The following is a 23,629-nucleotide window of genomic DNA, read 5'->3' on the forward strand; positions in this document are numbered from 1 at the left end:
GATCTCGAAGTTATAATGTTCAATTTTGAGAGTGCAAGTGAACATTATTGTAAAAATTGTTCTTGCTTTGATGCACTGATAAAGACTTCCTGAAGTCTCCCGTGGTGGATCCTGAGCACTTACAAGAAAGTTTCCATAGTCAATTAAATTAATTGATAATTTCTAGATGTTATGCATTTTTGTTTTAAAAGAAACCCCGAGAGTCACATCACTCTGCAACCCGTCTGGTATTTTTACACGAGATTCAATCGGCAAATATTCTGAAATAACTTCATGAGCGTGTCCCGAATGAACATTGTAAATCTTTTCGTCCACCGGTTTCCTACACTCGTCCCGTACTTCCGAGTAATTGTATAAAATGCCTCGATCGACCAATATCTTCCGATAATGATGCATAATCCTCTTTCCGACTTGGAAGTATTTAAATCAAAACGAAAGTATGTTCATTCTGACATAAGTCTTGATCTCCATAAAAATACATGCTTTACGGGGCTCATGTTAGAATACATATAGTTAATTTCGATTTAAATACGTCCATTTCTCCACCAGGACGAGGTAAAGCGGCCTACATCCAGCAGGCCGATTCTCTCATCATGCTGGAATCCATGTGTCGGGAACTCAATTCACTTACCCACTCACTCGAGGATGGAAGGAGTGGGCAGAGAGAGCAGGTCAATGGGTCAGTTTGCCGCTCGATATCCATTTCACGCACTATCTACCCCCTCCTAATCTCATAATTTAAAAGCCCGCGCCAAACACCCGAACCAAGGGTTGCAATTTTCATCCCCTGGAGAGTAGTCCTCTGATGAAAGTATAGTTCCACCTTTCTTGCTCTGTTCGTGTGAGAGGTTTTTCAAATGGGGTCTGATTGACACGAGAGATTTAAGTGGAACAAGTAGAATTCTAGGATGTAAAGTTGCCCAGAAACCACGAAGAGTCTGGCAAAAAAATGTACAATCTTTGACGCAATATTAACGCCAAGATTATCGGTAGTAGAAAAATTTTTTCTGAATTTTACCCTAGTTTTTAAGAGAACGTTATGAGGACCGCGTGAAGCAGAAAGGAACCAAGCCACATCAGCTTTTGCCACAGTTGGGCAATTTAATTTTATACTTGGAGGATTTTTTGAAAATTTCTTAAACTTTCAAGAAAAATCCGCACAAATGTTCTCTTGTAAAAAATTAAATTGCTCCGTGAAATTTGGCAATAGCTGATGTAGTTTGTTTCTTCTCTGCAGAACGCTGACCAATATGATTGTAATTATGCCCTTAAGAAGGAAAGCCAACAACGTAGGCTCAGCTTTGTTCAGGTAGTTTAAATTTGAGGCAGTCATCGGTTTTTTTTTTTTTTTTTTTTTTTTTTTTTTTTTTTTTTTAAGAGAAATATCGCGATTTACTCTACGTTTGGGCATAATGATAACCCAAGTAGCAGTGATCGCGATAAATAGCGATTTTATCGGTGGCAATTTATTGCAATATTATCGAATAAAAAATTGCGATTTATGGCGATTAAATCACTATGCATCGCAATTTTGTTCAATAAAATCGCGATCAATTTTCGCCGACAAAATCGCAACAAATCGCGATTTTTCCGTCGAAAAATGCTGCTTGGGAATAGGGTTCACGGAAGGGCGGAAGACGCTGGGAGGAGTCCAGTTTTCCTGGGGTGGAAGGGCTTCAAAAAATCTCGGCTCCAGTTTGTCAAACTCGACCCCAATTATCCGATACCAAAAGATGAAAGTAAAAATGTAGAGAGATTGTCCTTAAGATCAACGTTTCCAGGGAAAGATAGGAGTTTGAGTTTCGGGTGCGCTCGAACGGGGGTGATAAAAAAGAAAGAAGAATGTGCACTATAGAGAATCGAATGCTCTTGGGGCGGCATTAATTCACTTAGGACGCAGACACAAATTTAGATAAAGCCCCTTGCGTTTTTGAGAAATTTAAGCATTTCCATTTAAGTAACTCCTAAATCACTGATTTTCAAAGTATTTTTTCCGGAGTATTTTATACTTTGACACTGGAAAAATATTGACACTTAGCGTGGCTGGTATGCACGCTTGACAATGACACACGACTACATCCGTTTTCTCCAACACGAATGCTCAAGTAGTGCACTTCGCCAAAATTAAAACTTCAAATTGATAAATTCTCCGCGACTCCGTTCGTAAACATCGTTCCAGAAAATGCCAAATCTCACGGAAAAGATACTACAAATAGTATTATCCGTTAAAACCATAGTCGATTTCTAAAGAAAAAAAATTCAGTTTCAGAAACAAAAAATTTCAAATTCGGTCTCGGTTTCGCAACAACAGCGAATCGACAACTCATTTTTTCGTCTTTTTCGGTCCGGTTAAAAATGAAATCGTCATGTATTTCTAAACATTCCGGTTATTTATTATTTATTTTTTGTTGCCGTAGAAGGCATCCTCCAAAAGTTGTTATCTTATCATTGTGCTTTGGCTGATTAAGTTGTTCTTCATTTCAGAGAAACGCGTCAAAAAAAGTTTTTGTGTAACTAAGCGCATCGTTACTCTCTGAATTTATTTCATTTACCACTCGCAGAGGCTAGTTTCTTCGTATTGTAAATGTTGTCACTTCTCCTGGACGTTAATCGTAACTACATTTTGACGTTGCAAAATTTTCACTCGTGACTTTCATCTATAGACTGAAACTATAAAACGTCTCTAACTAATAATTTCGACGATCTCTGACAAAAATACACTACTCGACAATCATGCAAAACTTGCACCGTTTGTGTTAGTTTGTAAAAAAAAGGAATTTATTGAGTCAATATTGCAACCTTGAAGTGAGGTTACGTTCCTTTTTCGGGGAAACGGCCATACGGCCATGAAGTTTGAATGCTTTAATGTATAATTCAGCCCTGCAAAAATGATGGAGAGGGCAAAAGAAGTGCAATAAATTTTCAGTTTTATACACTATGAAAGAGATAAGTTCAAGGAGACCTTCAAATCAGCTCCAGAAAGCAGACATATTAACGAACGTCCAAAAAAAAGCAGCAAATTATTTTGTGAATGGATTCTTAGGAAAAAATTCCATGATTTCCTACTTTCAGAATCCAAATATGGCATAGGAGGAGAATTGGGGTTTCAGGATATTTAAATGTAGGTTTTTCGCCTCTTTAAAGTCAGTGAATATTGAGAGAATTTATATCGCGTATTTTGTTGTGATATCGAACTTAGATTCTCGCTCTAGCATATTGAAAATCGACAACAATTTTTTAAAAGAAAGACGACAACACTGGCCCCATCGACCAAAACGGAATCAAAAGAATGACTATGGGTCATACTAAAAATGCAAAAATAAAAAAAAGACAGGAAGTACATCCCAAACCGTAACACGTGCTTTCTTATTTCCATTTATATGAGGCCCCCATAGAAAAAGCGGTGGTCTAAAGAACGACTTTGAATACGCCCAAGAAAGGCCAACTCCACACATTCCACGGTTTTTATGGCAATTTTTAAAGTTCGAAGTTACGTGACAGTAATGGGTTTTCCGCTGCAGGGATACGAGCCCGCGCCGCTTACGGAGCTCTCGAGTGGCTGAAATCGGGAGTTCGGCGTTATGAAATCCCGAAATATTTTGAATATTCATCGCAAGATGACGTCCAAATAAAACTCGCGGGGGGCCGTTATTACCCCCGCCGATATCCCGCGGAATAAAAAGACGGAGGGAGGAAGGAATGGGGTTCTATATTCGCCCAGGCATATTGAGGAAAAACGTGAGCTGGGTCGCGGACTACCTACTTATCGTGGATACGCCGACGTAAGACCGTAACTCTAATCCGAGATGAGCCCTGATATCCGCAAAACCCCATGCTTTACAGGGCTCATGAAAAAATGAAGTCGCGGGCTTACGCTAGTGGGGTAGCGTTATGCGACGATTCCCGAGGGGTCGACTTAGATCTTTACAGTGTTGTCATGCAGACGAAAAAATACCCGTCGTTTCCACAGATTCTGATGCAACTCGAGGTTTTTGTAGGAAAATTTGCCTGCCTCGCGCACCTTGGCTCGCGGATTTCTTCGTGTGATTTCGAATTAGAGGCCTGGTTTCGAAGGGTCAGTTTTTCTAGTCACGGAATCGCGTTTTGATGGAAGGATTAGCCGGAAAGGATGAGGTGCCTCCGGATACTAGGCTCCTGTGCTTAGTACGATAATAAATGGAAATCTCAGAATTCCGTGGGTGAAACCAGTGCAAATACTTGCAACACTGATTGGTATCGTCAAGACAAGAAAAAATTCAACTACATTTTGCAATAAGATTCGTAGAGCACACATTAAGTAGGAAAAATAACATCCACTTTCACTATCTCTAAATGAGCTGGGCCCTCATTGGAAAATTTAATTAAGTTATGATACGTGCCTCTATGTCGGATGTTGAGATGGAAAATTTTATGACATTAATTCGAATGACCTTGCGTAAAATTTCATGAAATTGCTTGAAATTTTTGGGGGTGCATTTAGGAAGCCAGTGAAACGCCCGGTAACAGTGATTCTAGATTTTGAAATGTTTCACCCCAAGCCTAAAACATCCACACATTTCAAATGTGTTCATTTGATTTATTGGTTAGATTAGGATTTTCCTCTGTAAACTCTACTTTGTGCCTCCTTCCCTTAATATATGGTACCGCAGTAGAGTAGCAAAACACTGCCATATCAACAGGAAGACCATCTGAAACGCTCTCGGACCTCTGAAGGTTTAATCAATAATTCCGGGAAAAAATTAATAAATTTCAAATTTTGTGTGATTTCAAAACGCGAAATTTCACTTTTCATCTCTGGGTGGATGACGTCAATTATCGAATAATTTGGAGGGCTTTAAGTCAAAAAGCTTTAAAGTTATATTTTTCCGCAAAGGGAGATTAATTTTTTTTGCGATTTTTGCCGGCGTGGAAGTAAAAATGTGAAAACTTAAAATGGACTCAGAATGTGACTGAAGCCCTAAAAAAATCGTGAAATTTCCGGGTCTTAGGAGGTTATCGCTGTTTGTATTGAGCCAGATAAATGATTAAATACATGTTTAACTCATCAAATAATTTTGGAGATGTTTATACTGAGTACCGTGAAATTTCGACATCGCAACTTGGCTTCTGATGCTTCTTTCTAATAGAAGACTAGCGGTGAGACATTTCTATTCTGAAAAAACGTTGAGCAAAATGAGCAATGTTCGAATCTCTTGAGCGGTATATTCAATTGGAATCCTCAGCCTTTTTTTAAGAGAGGAGAAAAACTCTTTGCTTTTGTCTGTAGTGCGTCTGCCTCAAGTGTCCAAAAGAGGTTCTCAACCTCTTATCAAAGACTCTTTCAAGGCTCCTCATTTACACGATCTCAAGATTCAGGCCTGCGGGATAAACGGAGAGAAACCCTTAAAAGGGTGGAAATAAACTGTGAATCCCTACCTTCGATTAAAATTACCCATTAAAAGTTATTCCGTGGAAGGTGAACTTATTTAAAAGTTTTAAAATTTTTCGGTTCTTTTCATATCTCTCATTTCCAATATTTAAAATCAGGTTACAATTTATAAAAGCCTCAATTCCCTTTACAAAATCATTTTCGTCTTGAAAAAAATGTAACATTATAAAGTAGCACCAACAATCAATGGAAAATTGTGCGAGGGTTTTGGGAAGTATTTTTTCTTTGAAACTTTTGATGGTGAGGAAGTTGAACAGGCGAGGAATTAATAAATTGCGTGCTCCTGGAAATGTGATATTTTCTCATTGGCGATGACACTGTAATTTTCACCGAATGGCAGTTGATCAGTAGTCTGTCAAACTAGATGTAGTTTGACAAATAGCTCGCTAAATACCAATCAATAGCCATAAGGATTTTTTCGTAATTCTATGAAAGAGTCCTTTACATCCGTCATCAATATGAGCTAGCGGTTCTAGTAATCCAGTAAGTTTGCCTTCGCTCAACAAGATAGGCAAAAACTGCCACTCAAGTGCCACAATAATAGTATTCCAATAAAGCACTGACAGTATCGCACAGTATCGGCTAGGAATGTAAAATTAAATCCTAAGAAATATTGCTGAAAAAATGTTTTACAATTTCATTTAATTTTTGGTTGCCTATGCAACTCAAAAAAAATAACCAAGAACAGAAATTAGGGGCATGGGTCTTTTCCAAAATTTGAAACAGAAGTGTTCAATATATTTCTAAGCATTTTTTGTTCTCCTAAATCCATTAAACAGTTTTCTAAATATTTTATTCCATAAAATTTCATAAAATTTTGCTTATCTTTGTGCGGAAATATTTCAATGACCAAAATAAGAAACCACATTTCTCGATTGCGGTTGTCAGAATTTCGGCTCCTATTTTATTTTTCCAAGAAAAACAAGGCACCTTAATAGCTCGAAATTTATACAGAATTTTCTGCCAAGAGAGAAGAAGAATCAAGGAGGTTTTCAATAAATTACATTGACTAGTTTTCCGACGGAAAGATAAATTATGACAGGAAGTCTGTTACGTCGCCAACAGAAGTACGTGGTTTCGCACTTTCGTTATCGATGAGTAGATTCAATTCCCAAAATAAATTACATTCGATCGTAAAAATCTCCTCATTATCATCGTCGCGTCAATACTAACGGCCGCGAAGTGCTGAGCCCCTGAGATATTTCGCTCCTGATAACGAAAAAGTTTCGTACCGTCCGACTTGGAACGCAAGCCGAACTTGGCCCCAAAGTGCTGGGCCGTGTCGGCGCGGAGGGGAGGGGGCGGGGAGTTTTTGGCCCACCCCGCCTTTGCGTGATCACCCATTAGGGCAACACGCTGTCCTGTTGAAGTGCCGAAACCACCCTTGGGGGTTCGATCCCCGCTCTAGTTTTCAAATTTTCATCTGAGGTCTTAATACGCCGTTTACTATGGCGATGAGTGCAGATCCAGCTGCTCGGTTGCGTTGGGGGTTTTCTCCCGGGCCCACCCCCTCCCCCCTCTCCCATGCTCCCACCCCTTTGTCCGACTCCCCGAAGACTCGCTGCCGTAATGAGCCACTCGCTTCACAGCCGCCTTTACGGCAATAACTCCTGGGTTGCCGGATTTACGAGGATTTCCGTTTCGCTCCGCCTGTGAAAAATTTGAATGCAACACGGCACACGGTGGCCGAAGGGGATGAGGGAGGGGTACCGTCTCTCTCGTTCCCTAAGTGAGGATTTTTCGTTTCCTAAACAACAAATCTTCCCGTTTCCCTGGGGCAATAAATATCTTCCCTTCTAACTTGTTTCCGGCGCTGTTTCAATTGGTGCATACTAAGAAAAATTGCGATTTTCTGTATGGAAAATGAGAATTTCACGGAAGAGTTTAACATATTTATGTGGGCTAACTCATTTCTGTGGAGTTAAATTGGGCGTTTCCTTTCACACATGGGTACTTCAAATGGACGGCGTTAAACAGAAAGGAACCAAGCCACATCAGATATTGCTAGATTTAATTGGGCAATTTAATTTTTTACATGAAAACTGTTGTGCGGATTTCCGTGCAAATTTCAGTGAAAATTCTCCATGGTACGAAGCAAATTCCTTGAAATTTTCAAAGAAATCCGAAAAAACGTTCTCTCGTAAAAAATGTAATTGCCCAGTTAAACTTGGCAAAAGCTGATGTGGCTTGGTTCATTTCTGTTAAGCTCGGTCCAAATACCCCCGGAGATTGATCATGCGCTTGGAACCGTATCTCCCCATCCCTACGGCTCAACAGCTGTACAACCATTATTTGAGACCATCTACGTCCAGCCGGGAATTGAACCTGAGGCCTCTTGATCACAGAGTCAGCGTTATATCCACTTGACCACAGAAGACCTGTTCATGAAATTTCATGAAAAATTTCATGCCCGACCTCTCCGATCGACTCGATCCACTGTGCGACGACAGATTCCAGCCACTAACTCGATCTGTGATGATATCGTTCTGAAAAAGCAGAGCCAAGCTAGACCTTTCCTGATTGTTGATTAAGTTCTTGATCAACGTTGGCAACATCCAGAGCGGGTTTCCTAGAAATGGAGGCCGGCATTTACGGGCTGTCGTATAGCGTTTAAATTCACTACCTTTGAGACTAAATATACATTAACTAACCGTTGTCGCCTCGAGGGTCTCGGAAAATTTGACAACGTTGATATAAGCGCAAGGAGCTTTTCTAGCTCTGCCCTATTTAAATTTAATTGGCCTCCTCGGACTTAATTGAACCCCATCAAAGCTGCGCATCGCGGGCGAAATTGGGATGAAATTGAAAAACGAGAGAGGGAAATTCTTTGAGATTTCCACCCGGGATCAATTTTGATGTACTCTTATTTAATTCAAAATGCGCAAATCCGCTTTTCATTTGGGCGAAATGGACGTATTTCTGTCAAACGGAACTGTGTGCATTATTTCGTGAGCCCTGTTATGCATGTATTCTTATGGGTCTCAGGGCTCATGTCTTAATGCACATAATTCCGTTTGGCAGAGACACGTCCAAACGATTTTCGAGGCACACCGAAGTTCCATCTTCGGTTATTTTCCCAGCAAGGAGGGAAAGCTAGTCTCTTATTATATTCTGCCGTGCTAAGGAAAAACGCCGTAAGAACCTTCAGGCGTAGCCAAATTCCCTTCGACAAAATGCTAATTTACGGGGAAAGTTGTGGCTATTATTCTTTCAATTTTTCAGACAATTTTGTTCGCAGTTCAATCTAAAATGTCTGAACTTTTCAAAGAGAAATATGCATAACTTTCCTTAAAAATACATGTTTTATCCGTAGAAATTTGATGACTCTCGAATGTTCATACTTACGACATTCTTCCAGGCACGGCAGTATTGAGCTCATGAGCTCGGCTCTCATCTTGTTGATTGTTACTTCCCGGTAAAAGGAGAAAGTATCCGACTTAAAGGATATAAAAGTTAGAGGGGGTTTGTGAAAAGGAGGTTAAACCATGTTTTTGAGCCACTTTCGTAAAACGTTGCAGTTCTTTCGAGCTGTCTCTTTTTTTAAGCATTTTAGAGACATGACATTTTTAATCACCTGTTCCTACAGAAAAACTGAGAAGAAAAAAGAAAGAGACATCTTGCTGATGTCGTTCAAAAATGTCTGTTCTGTATTATGTTTCAAGAAAATTTTGCCTATAATTTCTTTCAGAAAGAAAAAAAAACAGGATTTTTTTCATCAACCATTTTACGAGATAGTGTATGATGGACCTCTAAAAGATATTACTCGTAACATGAAATCTCTACTACGTCACAAAATAGATTGTGTTTTTTCAGCTCATACTTTATTCAGAACATATGTTTCCCAACTTTGTCGAGTAGAAGAGAAAAATATGTGCAAGTATCTTTGACGAACATTTTGCTCATGTTAAATTTATGAAAATCATCCCTTCAAAGTTCATTCTACCTTTTAATTTTACGAGAAATGAACGTTCTCATTTGTTTTGTAGAACTTTCAAAATTAAGACAGTGATGCAACTGCTTAGATGACAGGCCGATGACTTCCACATTCAAGCCACATTCAGCTCCCACATTCAGCGTGTGATTCCGGTGTGAGAATTCCAAATAAAACCGAAATTATGACGGTTTAAAGTTTCCATTCGAAGACCAAATTCTCGCTTATAGCTATTTAATGTTTCAATCTGTAATTTTTGCGAGGAAGGGGGTCCCAGATACCGTAGCATTAAAATGAAACTTTTGCCCCTGGCACAAACATGAACCAAACCGCTCGCAACTTCTCGTGTTAGACAGTTGACAATCTTTCCTTAGAAAATTTTATTTTGATTCCTCCAGCCAGGATGGTAAATAAAATCGCTCATATAAACAAATCCCTTCTCGCATCAAAGGCACGGTGAATGCTCACAACACCGCACCAATCGGAAATGAAAATCCATTTTTCATTTTGTTTTTCTTGATTGAAAATTCTGACACATTTTTCAACTAAAAATCATACGAACTCAGTTTAGTCAGTCACGCGCCGCTGAAGAGATACATTAATGACTAAATTACGTCAGAGCGATTCGGCGTGCAGTCTGATAGATGAGTCAACATCAGTGGCGAGGCGCGAATGAACGATTATCGCTACATCCCCATTTAAAGCTGTGGTAAGGAATCGATTATTTTGGTGTTCGTTGCGAACAGCTTGTTTATCGATCCTTTTCCATAGGTTTAAATGGCAGATTAATCGATGTATCGTAAAGCACACCATGCCACTGGTAAACATAGGACCGCTGAGCGCCTATCTGAATTTTGTTCCATTTCATCCTGTCAACACTGTTATTGATCGAATCCCTCTACAGGGTGAGTCGTATATTCATTATGTCATTTTCAAACTAACTCACCGTGGCATGTCTCAATTATTTGCTCAAGCTGTCAACTCTAAACGGAGGGACGGCATTGCCTCTTTAACCGCTGTTTGATGGGTGAAAATTCGGATCTAATAGGACCAAAACTTCACTTACCTGAAGGCTTCAAACTCAATGGTGCAACGAATCCAGGAGATGAGTAAGTTGGTGATTTAAAGTTAAGGGCGTTTAAACTTAGCGGTAATGGATGCTATAAATAAACGTGGAACTTCTAAAAAGGTAGTTTGAAAGTAACTTGCGGCATTTCTTCACTTAGGAATGGAAAAGCCGAAATTGCACAATTCGGAAGGTTATAAGTTCAACTTTTGACCTGCCTTGCTGTTGTTTTTTTTATGGAAGTTCTGTTGATAAACGCAATCTTTCAACGGTTACTCTTTATTAAAATGCCACTGTGTCATCATCAAACGTAATTTTGAATTTCTTCCAAAAAAGAGATCAGACAAATACTGTCTGTTATCTCTGAAAAGAACTTTTGTTGTTAAGTTTATTTTAAGCGGCCTAATTCCACGCCACGGTAAAACAGTCATCGGCGAGACAGGGTCCACCAAAATGACAACAACAAAAAATCAAAAGCCGCATTTGATTATTATTCATAAATAGTGACAATTCGTCCGTAGCCCTCCATTTTTCCTGGTTTACTTTAAACCTCGAACATCTATCCGTATACACAAAAATCATCATCTTTTAGTTCAGCTATAATTGAATCAGCGAAAACGAAAACACACCAACTACCAACTTGGTACCTTGAAAATGCTCGCTTTTCACTAAGGACAGACAATTTTCATAAAAGTCATTGAAGTTACCGTATCTGTTCCAACTTGGACATTTAAAGTTTCCTTAAGTACTTGCTTTCAGGCATCAAAAATATTTTTCTTAAACTAACTTCTTCACCTAATATGCAGTTGTGTGTGTATCTTGATTACTTTCATTTTTTCGAGTTTGTGTGTTTTCATTCTCACTGATTCAATTACCTTCCTGTTTACTGCAACGGAGCAAAATTTAATTTTCGATTAATCTTTAGCTCCACCTAAATCCATTCGACATAGATAGGCACGACGAAAGTCAAATTTCCGCGCGCGTGGCTTTGGTCGACTTTTTCAACCAGATCGGCAGGGTTGCAAACCAAAGGCCAAAAACGCTCCGCTAAAGTCAAGACCTAAACTCAGTTGTTTGATGCATTTTAGACAACATTTGAATCCATCCACTTCTCAACACACCTCGAAAGGTGCGTCGAGATTTTGGATGTGGTCGTCATTGCAGTCATTGCTGCCAACATAAAAATCGAATATTGTATATAACTGAAAAAATAGTGTCACAATACCAACTATACTCCTGGCTGATTTTAACGCCAAATATAAGAGTAGTTGGACTGGCCAGCGAGGTATGGTTGATCGAACCACACTTTCAGCCGACTTAACCGTACCTCTATTGGTGCAAATACTCTTATATCTGTCGCCAAAATCAGCCAGAAGTATACTTAGGATCGTGATACTTTCTTTTCCCGTATATGCACACCGTTGTCGCCCAGAGGGAATTCCGTCATGTTATGACAGAGGTTGGCAATTAATTCAAAAACCCAACTGAATCCAGTCGCGGAAATTCGCCTGCGGGCCGATTATTGAAATTGATAGACAAAGCTATAGACAAAGAAGACAAAACAGATATGGAGGGATCCTCTTGGTGGAAGCGGATGATTGCAATGGACACAGAAGGTAGATTATAGACTAATTAATTGCAACCCACGAGAGACCCGATAATTAGTCCATCATTTTCTCCCTTAGTCTACAGGAGTCGCCCATTTCAACTAACAGGATCGCTCCATACTCCCTATGTCTTCTTTATCTATCGCTTTGCTTATCATTTCAATGATCAGCCCGCGGAGAGAGGACGATGACGACATCGACCAATCATACTACTCCATTCCTCCTCCGTATTGTCTCGTCTAGTAGACAAACACAAAATCCCAGCAATGAGGCTGCAGGTATAAGTCACTTCGATCCTTTTCAATTCACGCTGCGCAAACGGTTTAATCGCGAACCCACCACTCCTTCGGGAACTCCGTATGTAAACGTTTGGCTCCGCGAATTGAGAAGCTCAGGGAATTGATTTGCACGGATGACCGAGGAAGCGGGCTTTTCGGCTGTATTCAACCATCTGTGTAACTTTCGAAAGAGGCCGTTCTCACTTCCACCCCGCGGCGGTCCGAGGGTGAGATACACCCCTGCTTGATTTAATTCGATTACACTCGCTCAATCGGATGAAAGTCAACACATTGTAACGGAAAGGGTGCGTTCTCCCCCGTTCGCTTTATTTCGTCGCCCTCCCGACAGAAGAGCGTAACTCCACTCTACAATGACCCTTGTCGACAATACAATTTCATACTTTTCCGGGTTCATTCCTTGAGGAGTTACGTGCTTTTATCAGCCTGGCGACAAATGCTCGGGTCGACGGACTCGCAGGATTCGGCCTCCTTTATTGGCTGATCCAGCAAATGCGAATTGGCAACATTGTTTTTCCCCATTTAAATCTATGAAAATGTATCGATTCTCGGAGGGGCCAGGTGCTCCGAAAAGAATCGATTATTTAGCATAGAGTTAAATGGAGGGAATCCGGTGTTGCAAAATTTCTGGACCCGCCTCTGACCTCCTTACTGTTGTGTCAAGGAACATAATGGTAACTTTTATAATTATTGATTTTTAGATCGACGCTTTCAAATTTCAGTCTGATACAGAAAGTAGAACCGGAGGAATACAAAAACTTTCTGACCAACGGGTTCATTGTTAGATCCATATCGAATATTTTAATCGACAAAACTCTTTCACACCAGTGCTTTTTATTGATCAAGTTCACTCGATTACGACCAGCAAGCTGATTTTTTTATTGTTAGACAAACCTGCGGACTAAGAAGAAAATGAGAAAATGAAGCGATCCTATTGGTGGAAACGAGAGGTTTCAATTGAAAATTGAAGTAGGTAATAGACTTACTAACGGTAACCTCATAGTTTATGACAAACACCCATTTTGCCAATTACATCGCTTCATTTTACCGTCGTCCTCTTTGCCTATCGCTTTGCCTATAAAAGTCAATAATCAGCCCGCAGTTCTTCTATCATGCAACCCTACACTTTCTCTTTAAAATGACGCAAAGCTGATCTACACCTCACCCCTTCATTCGTAAAATTAAGTCAGAAAACAGTAAAGTTATGAACTGGAGAGGACACAGGTGCTTATGAAATTGACTAAGGATGTAAGTAATGGAAGTAAGCAATTCACTAGGGTGCTTATAGTTGTTGTACCATCATTTTCTCTCTAAGTCTATGACAGCCACCCGTTTCAACCAATAGAATCGCTTTAATTTCAATCGTCGTCTTCTATGTATATCACTTTGCTTATAAATTTCAATAATCAGCCTGTATCTGAATGTAGAGACGGTGCTTGGATAGCGCACTTGGGCACTCAGTGAAACTTAACTGCTGATGAAATCTGTCGAGGTAGAATTTCCCAAAAGTTGGCATCTAGCCATTTTTTTTGTGGATGTCATCTATCCAGCGCTCACCTGGATTCCCTCTGCGGCCAAGTGACCTATGCGACCCGGTCACAAAAAATGGAAGAACTTATCAGATTGGTTGAATTACTCGGGTTAATGGAATTTTTCGAGTGGAAAAGTCAAATTTTGAGGGAGACGTGTTTCATGTCTTAGTTTTTTTTTTAAATTCATCAAATATGTCGGTCCAAAATGAGTAAGGTCTAGTAAATTTAGAGTTTGGTAAAAGTTATAAAACGAGGCTCGATTACGCCCTCTTATCTTTGGCTGAGTTGTTCACGTAATCCTTGAAGTGCCACTACAAAAATAAGACCAACGGAAGCAACACAACATGAAAATAAAGCAAGGGAGAGGACGCGCATTGATGACGGCGCAGAGATACAACTATTCGTACTTGATGGATGTCCGTGTTGCGTCTGCAAAATTGAAGGCGCTAAGGCGCGAGGCGTGAACTCGCAACGCTCCGCTCTATGCTACCAGTGAAGTGTCGTTTGTATTCGGGCGAAGAGTTAAGAAAAGAGGCCCGAATACGTCTCTCCTACACATCCAGAAGTGTTGACACTCTATTTTTTTCTTCTTTTTTCATCAGTTTCAACAATTCGCAAAGCCGCGGGTCAGTTGGACGTATTTATGCTAAAAGAAACCATGTTATACGCAAACCCTATGCACATAGTTCTTTTTAGCATAAATACGTTCAGTTTTACCCGGCTTGGGCATAGTGAGGGTTACAACACGATTCTGTAAACAGCGCAAATGTCCAATCGCGAAAATTCACGTCAGTTTGCAAACTCATCAGCACGTAAAAGCGCACCAATCTAGGTGGCAATAGAATATTCAGCTAACAGGACTTTCATTTTTCAATTTTGATTATTCTCTCGTAAAATTTGTCAATTTCTGCAACATGGCAAGAGCTTAGGAATCGATTTAACCTTTTATTCATGAGCGCAAGCCATGAAGATGAACGTCCACGACACTTCCATGACTTTTTTCATCGGTTTAAATCTGGATCTGAATCTAGTAATAAATCATACCGTTTTAAAAAATTGGCAACAACTAATAGCAATTTCACGGTTTCAGGGCTCAGTGCGCTAATACGCTGGCTGAGAGCCAAGTTTTATTCCCTTCACATCGGTGTTTACCTATCGAAAAATCCGAGTTCCCTATATCTGAGCTAGCCGGAAAGGTGCATAGAGAGATTAAAATATACGAAACCAAAGACTGCATGCATGTTTGGTTTTCACTGAACTGTTTGCATGTTTAATTAGTACATGAAACTAAAGAATAATGATTTGAACCAGACGCCTCATTGATGTTGGTGCTGACAGGAAAATACAGTTGAATCGTTTATATGGACTACATTTTGCAATTTGGAACTATACATTTTGGCTCTTCTGGAAAAACACTTATGTGCATAGGGAAACTAATGACACATACGTTGTTTTTAGACCGGGCTAGAATTTATAGTTCCAAATTGCAAAATGTAGTCCATATTGTAGTCTATCTTTAGGAGAAATTCAGTCGATTCAATAGCCACCGACTAGTTTTGATTTGCTCCAATTAATTATCAATATCAGTACCCGAAAGGCAAAATGTATCTAACTCACATTTTTGGAAAAAGCTAGTCACTGACGTTTGCAAAATCGCCATTTACAGTTCCGTGTGTATGGAAAATTTGGTAGCCCTACCTTACGCCGGTTATGAGATACGGAGTTACAAAAATCTTCAGTTACATTGGAATTGGAATCAATGGGGCCGGTGCGCAGTTTTCCCCTAATATCTCGAAAATAAAAAATCGGAGTTAGGTAACTTTTGGTTCTGGGGTACTGATATGGTAAAAAAGAATTGTTTCCGTGTTTCATTAATTAAGGAATATTGTATATGGACTCGACTTTAATAAAATTGAAGAATAGCCCTGCGGCTTTCCTGCGCCGTAAAAGCGGCTTTATGTATGTAAGAATAGCTCTGCGCTTTCTCGAGTGATGAAGCTATTATAGACAGAAACAATATAGTAAATCAAACTTGAAAGAAGGGGTCTGCCCGGATAAAAAAGGATATTAGTGGATACTATATTATTAATGGGACCTATTGATGCTACAAGGAACACTATGTTGCCCACAAACCCTATGCACATGATTCCTTTTAACAACAATACGCCCAATTAGGTATAAGTGATTTCTAGGATTGAAAGTAGCCAGTGCTTAATTTCTGACTGCACTTATAACGTGGCTGGTAAACTTAACAAGCCACATGATGAACACTGACAAATGTCTGGAAAAACTAAGGAACTTATCTCTGGAGTAAAAGGCCGAAGAACCGTAACCACATTTTCACCGATTCAAAAAACTATTAGTGGAAAACTTCGCGACATTTTCATTGCCTGCAGTGTATTTCGCAGATTTAAACATCTTGTATCTTGAGCTTAGTATTAGATTCTAGTAATTTGTTTTTTCACACATAAAATGTATGTTGAGAATGCAAATAACTCGATTTTTCCAACAGTCTTACAATTAGTTACGTTTCTTTGGCCTCTCACCTGAGCTATTTTTTTCAGAATCTGGTGACCACTAACATTCTTCCTTGTCCGTGTGGGTTTAAAATAAAAAATATTCGAAGTATAAGTTTGATTCGATTTTAATAAATGAAAGACAAAGTATAGAACTTAGATACCCATTAGTAAAAATTAACAGTTGCTGTTTTCGCGTATAAATTAGACCCGTAAATTTTTCATTTTCATGTTACAGAAAAACGCCCGATCAAGAGCTTAGAGAGTAATTAGGTCAATAAAAGAACTGACCAGACCACTTGGTGCCAAAATCCGCCACCATGCATTTGACTATCAGCCTCGACTCATTGAGAAATTCATCACGCACGGCATAAGGTTAATTATTATCCTTTACAATGATTTTAGAGTATTACATGAATGTATACGACGTTTTTCATGGGTTAGTTTGTTGGAAAAAATGTGGGTATTTAAAACGCAGTATGGGTGGCATATCATTGCCTATCTGACATGAGGGCGTATCGTGACTTCCTTATGAGCCCCCGAAAACATGAATTTATATGTAAAACAGGGCTCACGTGGAAATTGAGGTACGTTCTCACGACAGAAAGGCGCCGATATAGCAGAAAAAACCAACTTTAAGGCGAGGTGGTACTTGCTTGTTGAAGAAGTAACTGGCAAAATTCGTATATTCCATTCTGATATAAAACATTCTGATACTCAAAGTCTCAATCAATGAGCCAAACTAATTTTTCTGTTTATTCTTGGCAGAAAATTATATTTCGGTATTGATAATTTTAACCGGATCTTTTAACCAAAATAGGGGTCAATTGAAAAACGGAGGGATCAAAGCAGGGACCAAGAGTCATAAGTACCACTTTAGATTTTAAAATAGAAGCAATGGTGAACGGAGAAAGGGAGCCAAGTGTCCATTGATTAAAATTGAATTTTATGGAGTATAGTGTCAATCAGAAGCAATAGGTGGACCTCTCGTTTCCGTAAAGTTTGGTTCTCTATAGCCCATCTGCGAATTTTTGATTGGTCAGTGCACGCTCATTAATCATGTCAGCTTTTCAAGGTGGAACATTTCATAAAATATTTGAGAAACTAAATGCAAAATATTCATTTACACAAGACCAAGAGTGGCAAGTAGTTTTTGAGAAGTGCTTTGCCTCTAAATCATTATTCGATTCGATCATGTTTCATCTAATAATCTTTTTGTTAACGACACTGGTATTCTGAGAAATTTGGCAGTATTTTTTTGTAGAATTTCACCCCCGAATAAAAATAAAATTACAGGCCTCCAATCAAATTTTGCTCGAGTAATTAAAATGTCTAATGTTACTGTAATATGATACAGTTTTTGCTCGGAGGCGAATATAAATAGATTCTGCACCTTTTTTCAATCTCTGGACTTAAGGTAAAACTGGTAGGCAAAATTTTCGCTGTAAATTGTTTTCCTGAATCGTTTATCTCACATTCTTGTATTTTCTTTCACAATAACAAACAAGTAGCTTTTTACCGCAAGAATATCACTATATTTTGATCAACATAACATTATTTCAAGTACATATTTCAACATATTATTAATAATTATCTCTAAAACAATATTCGAACGATATATTTACACGCTACTATAAAAAGAAAAACAGGCTAATAAAAGATTCCTATGTCACTAAGTAAATGATAATTTTTCAGTTATACGTTAATATCACTTTAAAACAAGTAATCGAAATAAATTCCTTACTTTCAAGAAAGTTCCAATTGATAAATACCTTAGTCTTAAGTGAAGCAATCAGCAAAAAAAAAAAAAAAAAAAAAAAAAAAAAAAAAAAAAAAGAGAATGAAACAAAAAGAATTATTAAAAATCGACGAGTAAACATAAAGTGGAGGAGACAGATGAATTATAATATCTACAATAAAGATTCGTCGGATTTAGAGCCTTAAAAGAGAAATTAAATGGCGATTCTTGCTGATTATTGCTTCAGTTGTCAGTCAATACAAACACACCTCAAGCAGTGTGTCAATTCTTCCGATTTGTCTTTTTGCAAGAAACAGAAAAGAAAATGTTCAAATTATATCAAAAGGAGGATAGGTAACTTTAGAAGAAAGCTCGATTTTTGTCCAAAAGTAATCAGACTTAAAAACAATAACATTAACAGGAGTGGTGTAGTGACATTCTTGGAAAGTTTGCTTCAACTTTCAATTTTCTTTATTTTTAAGTGCATTGGTAGGAGGAACGTTTCTAATTTCGTTTCTGCCTTTATAATACTGTGCAGAGGAAACTTGGAATCATGATACTGCTAGACCTAATAAAAGTGAAAAACAACGGCTCACCCAAACAAGGCTGCCGTCAAGTTTCTATTAATTATTTCGAAACAAGAGTTGTTTAAATCATTACATAAATCATCATAATTATTCCGGGAAGAAATAATAATAATCTCTTGGTAAAAATGATAAAGGCAGAGAAGGGACTTTTAAGATTTTAATTTTTTTTAAAATTTATCGACTATTTAGAGCACCGAAAAAAATAGACTATAGAACCATAGAGTTTAGGCAGAACCTCAAGAGACTATACCTAAACTCTGCAGATCTACCTATGTTTTTCTCTCATTGGAGTAGATTTTTTATACTACATATTTAGTAACATAAATATGCCTTACAATCTGCAATATATTGCAGAGAACGATGTCCAATAATCGAAGAATTTTTATTCAGCCAGTCAGATATTCATCTAGGTCACCATACTACAACAAGTACATTAATTTGATCGACGTAATAAAAGTCGGGTGATTCGGGCACCTTTCTTCCGAAATCTTTAAAGTGTCAAAATTTGTTGTTTGTTAAAGTATTTGCAGCTAAAATGGTTTGTTTACTCTCCACAATTTTCCCTCAAAATATTCCTCAACATCAAGGGAGGAAGAATCAATTTTGAAACTTAATTTAATAAATGCAACAGGAAGGGAGATTCAAATTCAAATTCCTAAACGAGGGGGAATTTTTTTTAAAACATTAAATGCTCTGAAACGAAAAAAGAAAAATCTGATAAATTAAAAAAGAACATAGCCCACCCGTATCAGTTTAAAAGTAATCTTCTTGTTTTTATTGGCGATGAAAATTAAAAAAATTAAAGAAAAAAGAGAGAGACTCTTTTCCAGCATGTTTCTTCGCTCTCTCTATGAATATCATGTTCTCACAATGATGCATAATCGTTTTTCTAAACCAGGGTTCGTTCTGAAAAGATGAGCTCTAAATAGTTCCAACCAATTTTCCGAGCGATTCTTATATGCTCTGTCTGCAACCATTTTATGCCGATCATCATTTTTGGCATAGTTTATCATTTGTTACGGATCGAAGTTCTTGGAAGCCACTTTTACCTCTAACGACACTGCTCTCTTTAAAAATCTTTAACCCATTATCGAATTAAAATGCTGATTTCAAACTCACAGCATAATTGAAGCAGTCACTTCGACAAGTACGGATCTTCACGCCACCCTTGTGATTTTTCAGAAATTTTAGGGTGAATGCGCCATCTCGTGGCAATCTTATTTCCTTTCAAAAGTAAATTCCAAACTAATGGAGGAGATTTTCCCTTCTCAAAATTAATACCTGACTAGAGTCGAGATAAGCATGGAGTAACCAAGCCACAAACATGTTGCAATCGAGCTTCGAAATTTTATTTCTCCTTCAGATTCACTGCTAAAGATGCAGTATAATCCTTGTTTTACTATTCAGAATGGATATTCTAGACGCTGAATTGGACATTTTGAAAAAGGAAAACTTATTGTCAGTTAAACTTAAGCCCTCCAAAATTATTTTTTTCACCGTAAATGTGGCTTGCTTCCTCTCGACTTAATCCAGTCAAATTATCGGACAGTAAGATTTCATGGCTTACAGCTTAAAACACTGACTTACGGTAGTTAGTCGGGTTTTCTAAAACTTTCAAGGGTTTTCTAGGAGCCGATACATTTTTTCAGTATGTATTTTCAATTCTTTTTTAAAGTTTATTTGTCTAGAGGGTCTAGAGGCTCTGGAGACTATTCGAATTCACCGATTCAAGTGCATCAATGTATAACAGTTTCCAATGCAACGTCCTTTCTTCTAACTAGAGATGATGCAATACTGACACCACATAGGATGACTCAATTCACCAACAGGATCACAGGGACACGATGAGAAGATTTTGGTAACTTGCTTGGCTGTAGACGTACACCTACCTTTTATTCACACATTGGAGAACTTTCAATAGAATGTTATCCAAGAAGTCAGTTCTCGTGGCGACACACGGGCAGTGAATAGAGGCAGAATCCACGGCACTTTAATCACTCGGATTTTCAAAATCAGGAGGTGCGATAAAAGCACTTCTTCTCACCGTTAAATAACTCGTCGGTATTTAAGCTTACATAGAAACCGGGTGTTTTAATTCCAGCTCACACACTCACGATCGGAGAGAAAATATTATAGGAACCTCCAAATTCAGCGTTCTTTTTCTCTACTGGAAATGATATAACACTGGCACTGCACACTGAGACGGTATTCATCGACCGTATCACAGAAAAATGATGTGACGAGTTGGAGAACCTACTCGGCTGCAAATTTACACATCCTTGCAAAAAAACGAGCCATCCCAAGAATGATTCACGGCTTCGGGCAGAGGTTACGGAGGGGAAAAAACTATATCTCTGGATTCCATGCTTAGTTTTTACCTTGCGCGGCTGTCAATGTGCACATCCTCCCATTCAAAAGAACGATCCACTGAATGTTATCCTTCATAACAACAGGACGAGTTGGATGGGGGGAAAACTTCGTCTTTGGATCCGTGACGTTTGACGTTTAATCCCGGCAGAAGACAAACTCGTTGTAGTGGTTCCAGCGGCTCTCCTCGGCATCCACACCAGGCTTGAGATCCTGGGCGGAGGTCCCACCGGCGGTGCCCGAGCCACAGCTACCGGTGAGGTAGAAGCCCTGCTCCTGGAGCATGTCGAAGGCCTGTTCGATGGAGGAGTGCTTGAGGAAGAAGCGGGCCGTGTAGCGGTCGGTCAACCCATGGTCCGGGTCCCGAGATTCATTGAGGGTCTCTCCGAAGACGTCCCGACAGAGGGTCACGCGGCCGCAGACGAGGATCCGCGTGATCTTCCGGAACTTGACGTCGGCGAGCCCGTCGCGGCCGAAGGCAAAGCTCCCGCGGTAGCCGATCGTGATGTAGCCGGACGACTTCTTCCGGCTCTGGACGGCGTCGACGAGAGCGGGCAGGTTGTAGAAGGCCGCCTCCTGGGCGAGCCGGTCCTTCTCGCGGAAGTTCTCCGGAAGCACCAACTTTCGATTGCGCAGGAAGTCTAAGACATAGCGGAAGAGGACACCGTCGCGGTCGACGAAGACGCGGTTCTTGGAGTCGCGCGGGGCCGTCGGCGACTGGACGAGTTGGGCGAGCGTGGACTCCGGGTCCTGGGCGAGCGTGGATGCGGACACGGTGTAGTACACTCCGCCTACGTTTAGCTCGAGCGTCTCCATGGCTGGGTGCGCCTGCTGGCCATGTGATACGACAAGCTCGACGTGGCGCGGCGCGACGAGTGCGAGTGCATCCGGAGCGCCTCCGACGAGCACCCCCGCCCCCCCTCCGGCGCCCCTCTCGCGGCTGCTGCGCCGCCGTTGTGCCATTCCTGCTCTCCGCCACCGCGCCGCGCAGTGAGAGTCGCGCCGCCCGAAATCTGAACATCCCCTCACCGCCTCCGGTCCGTTGGGATCTTAGCGGAACTGCAGTTGGGAACTTGCTCGCGGTTGTTTCTTCTCACGGCTTATTTTGGGGCCTCACGTCGGGTTTTTGAGAAATTAGCGTGAAATCTGAAAATGTAGCCGAAACATTTTCAAAGGTCAACATTTTTTTGTGCAAATGTAAGATTTTGCGTCTATTTAGGAGAAAAATTCGGTGGAGACGCAGCTCTCCCAGAATGCTCCTCCCCTTCCTCCCCCCAAACACAAAGACGGACACACATTTTTTCAAGTATGGTTATTTTGACTCCTGGGGCCTTAATACGTCTAGAAATGATGAAATTGCTACTTTTTTTTCTTTTTCCCCTTGGAGGATGACAATACTTTCTCTACCCTAGGGTAGCGAGAAAGTAAAAATGATGCAAATTAAAATTCAATAGGGCTAAAACCAATTCAACCCATTTAATTTTCCTCAGGAAAAATATGTACTGGACCGCATTTTGCTTTTTGGAACTACAATTTCTGGCTCAAACATAAAAACACTGAACTAAAGAGGGATATAAATGGCACATATGGACGTCTTTCTATCAAACGGAACTATGTGCATTATGACGTGAGCCCTGTTATGCATATATTCTGATGGGTCTCAGGGCTCATGTCTTAATGCACATAGTTCCGTTTGGCAGAAATACACCCATATGTTGTATCTATAATGAGCTAGAAATCGTAGTTCCGAATCGCAAAATGTGGTACAATGTGGCACATGTATTTTTGCTGGCCAAGTTTAGCAAAAACGCCAATTTTCCAGCTTACCTGGTCCGAATTGGCAGCATTTGACTTGAAGTGAGTCTTCACGGCAGAGGAAGGGTAGAGTCATTAAAAATATCGGCATAATTGCAATTAATTGGACTGAATTTCGCAGAATAAAAACCGAGTCACGTTTACTTGAAGAGGAGTGAAGGAGGGTGGAAATTATCTTTTTCCGTGAGAAACCTAGTGTATAGAATGAACTGTATGTCCGCGTTTGAAAATGTACAAGTTTTTCCCAGACATAGGCTTCTGTAGTTTTACTTTCCCGTGCTATCTAAAATAGCGAAAAGAAAAGAAAATACGATGGTAATTGTTACACTTTGACCATTTATCTTTTATTTTTGATCCTGTAGAAGTGTATGTTCGTTTAGAGTACAAAAAATCGTAAATGAAAGTATCAATTCAAGTGAAATATATTTGGCCCGACGCACAAATCATTCATGATAAAAATTATGTATATATCCTCAGTAATATAGTGCAGAAAATTCAATTTAAAACAAAATTGGCTCACTTTTTAGAAAATACCTCATTTTCAGCACAAATATTTTTCATAGTTCTTCTGTTTAATGCAAAAGTCATGGCTTGTCAAGTGAGGATCAACTGCCGCGTTTTGCGTCTAGTTGGTCACATCATCAGCACAGCCCAGTACTATAATTGCTTGCAACAGACTTCTTGGGATAATAAATATTAAAATAGATCTTAATTGAAACAATCACTCTAAAATTTCAAAAATTGCC

The 23,629-nt window shown here is 39.5% G+C and overlaps 1 protein-coding gene across 1 annotated transcript; it reads right to left on the minus strand.

Moving 5' to 3' along the window:
- Positions 1–16,486: 16,486 nt before the first annotated feature.
- Positions 16,487–21,960, minus strand: Ktl (BTB/POZ domain-containing protein Ktl). The gene has a single exon (XM_019058676.2). The coding sequence runs from the start codon at positions 21,882–21,884 to the stop codon at positions 21,207–21,209; it is 678 nt and encodes a 225-aa protein (XP_018914221.2). The 5' UTR covers positions 21,885–21,960; the 3' UTR covers positions 16,487–21,206.
- Between the last annotated feature and the right edge of the window lie 1,669 nt (positions 21,961–23,629).

The sequence above is a fragment of the Bemisia tabaci genome, chromosome 5 (assembly GCF_918797505.1).
Source record: "Bemisia tabaci chromosome 5, PGI_BMITA_v3".
NCBI classification, from domain to species: Eukaryota; Metazoa; Arthropoda; class Insecta; order Hemiptera; family Aleyrodidae; genus Bemisia; species Bemisia tabaci.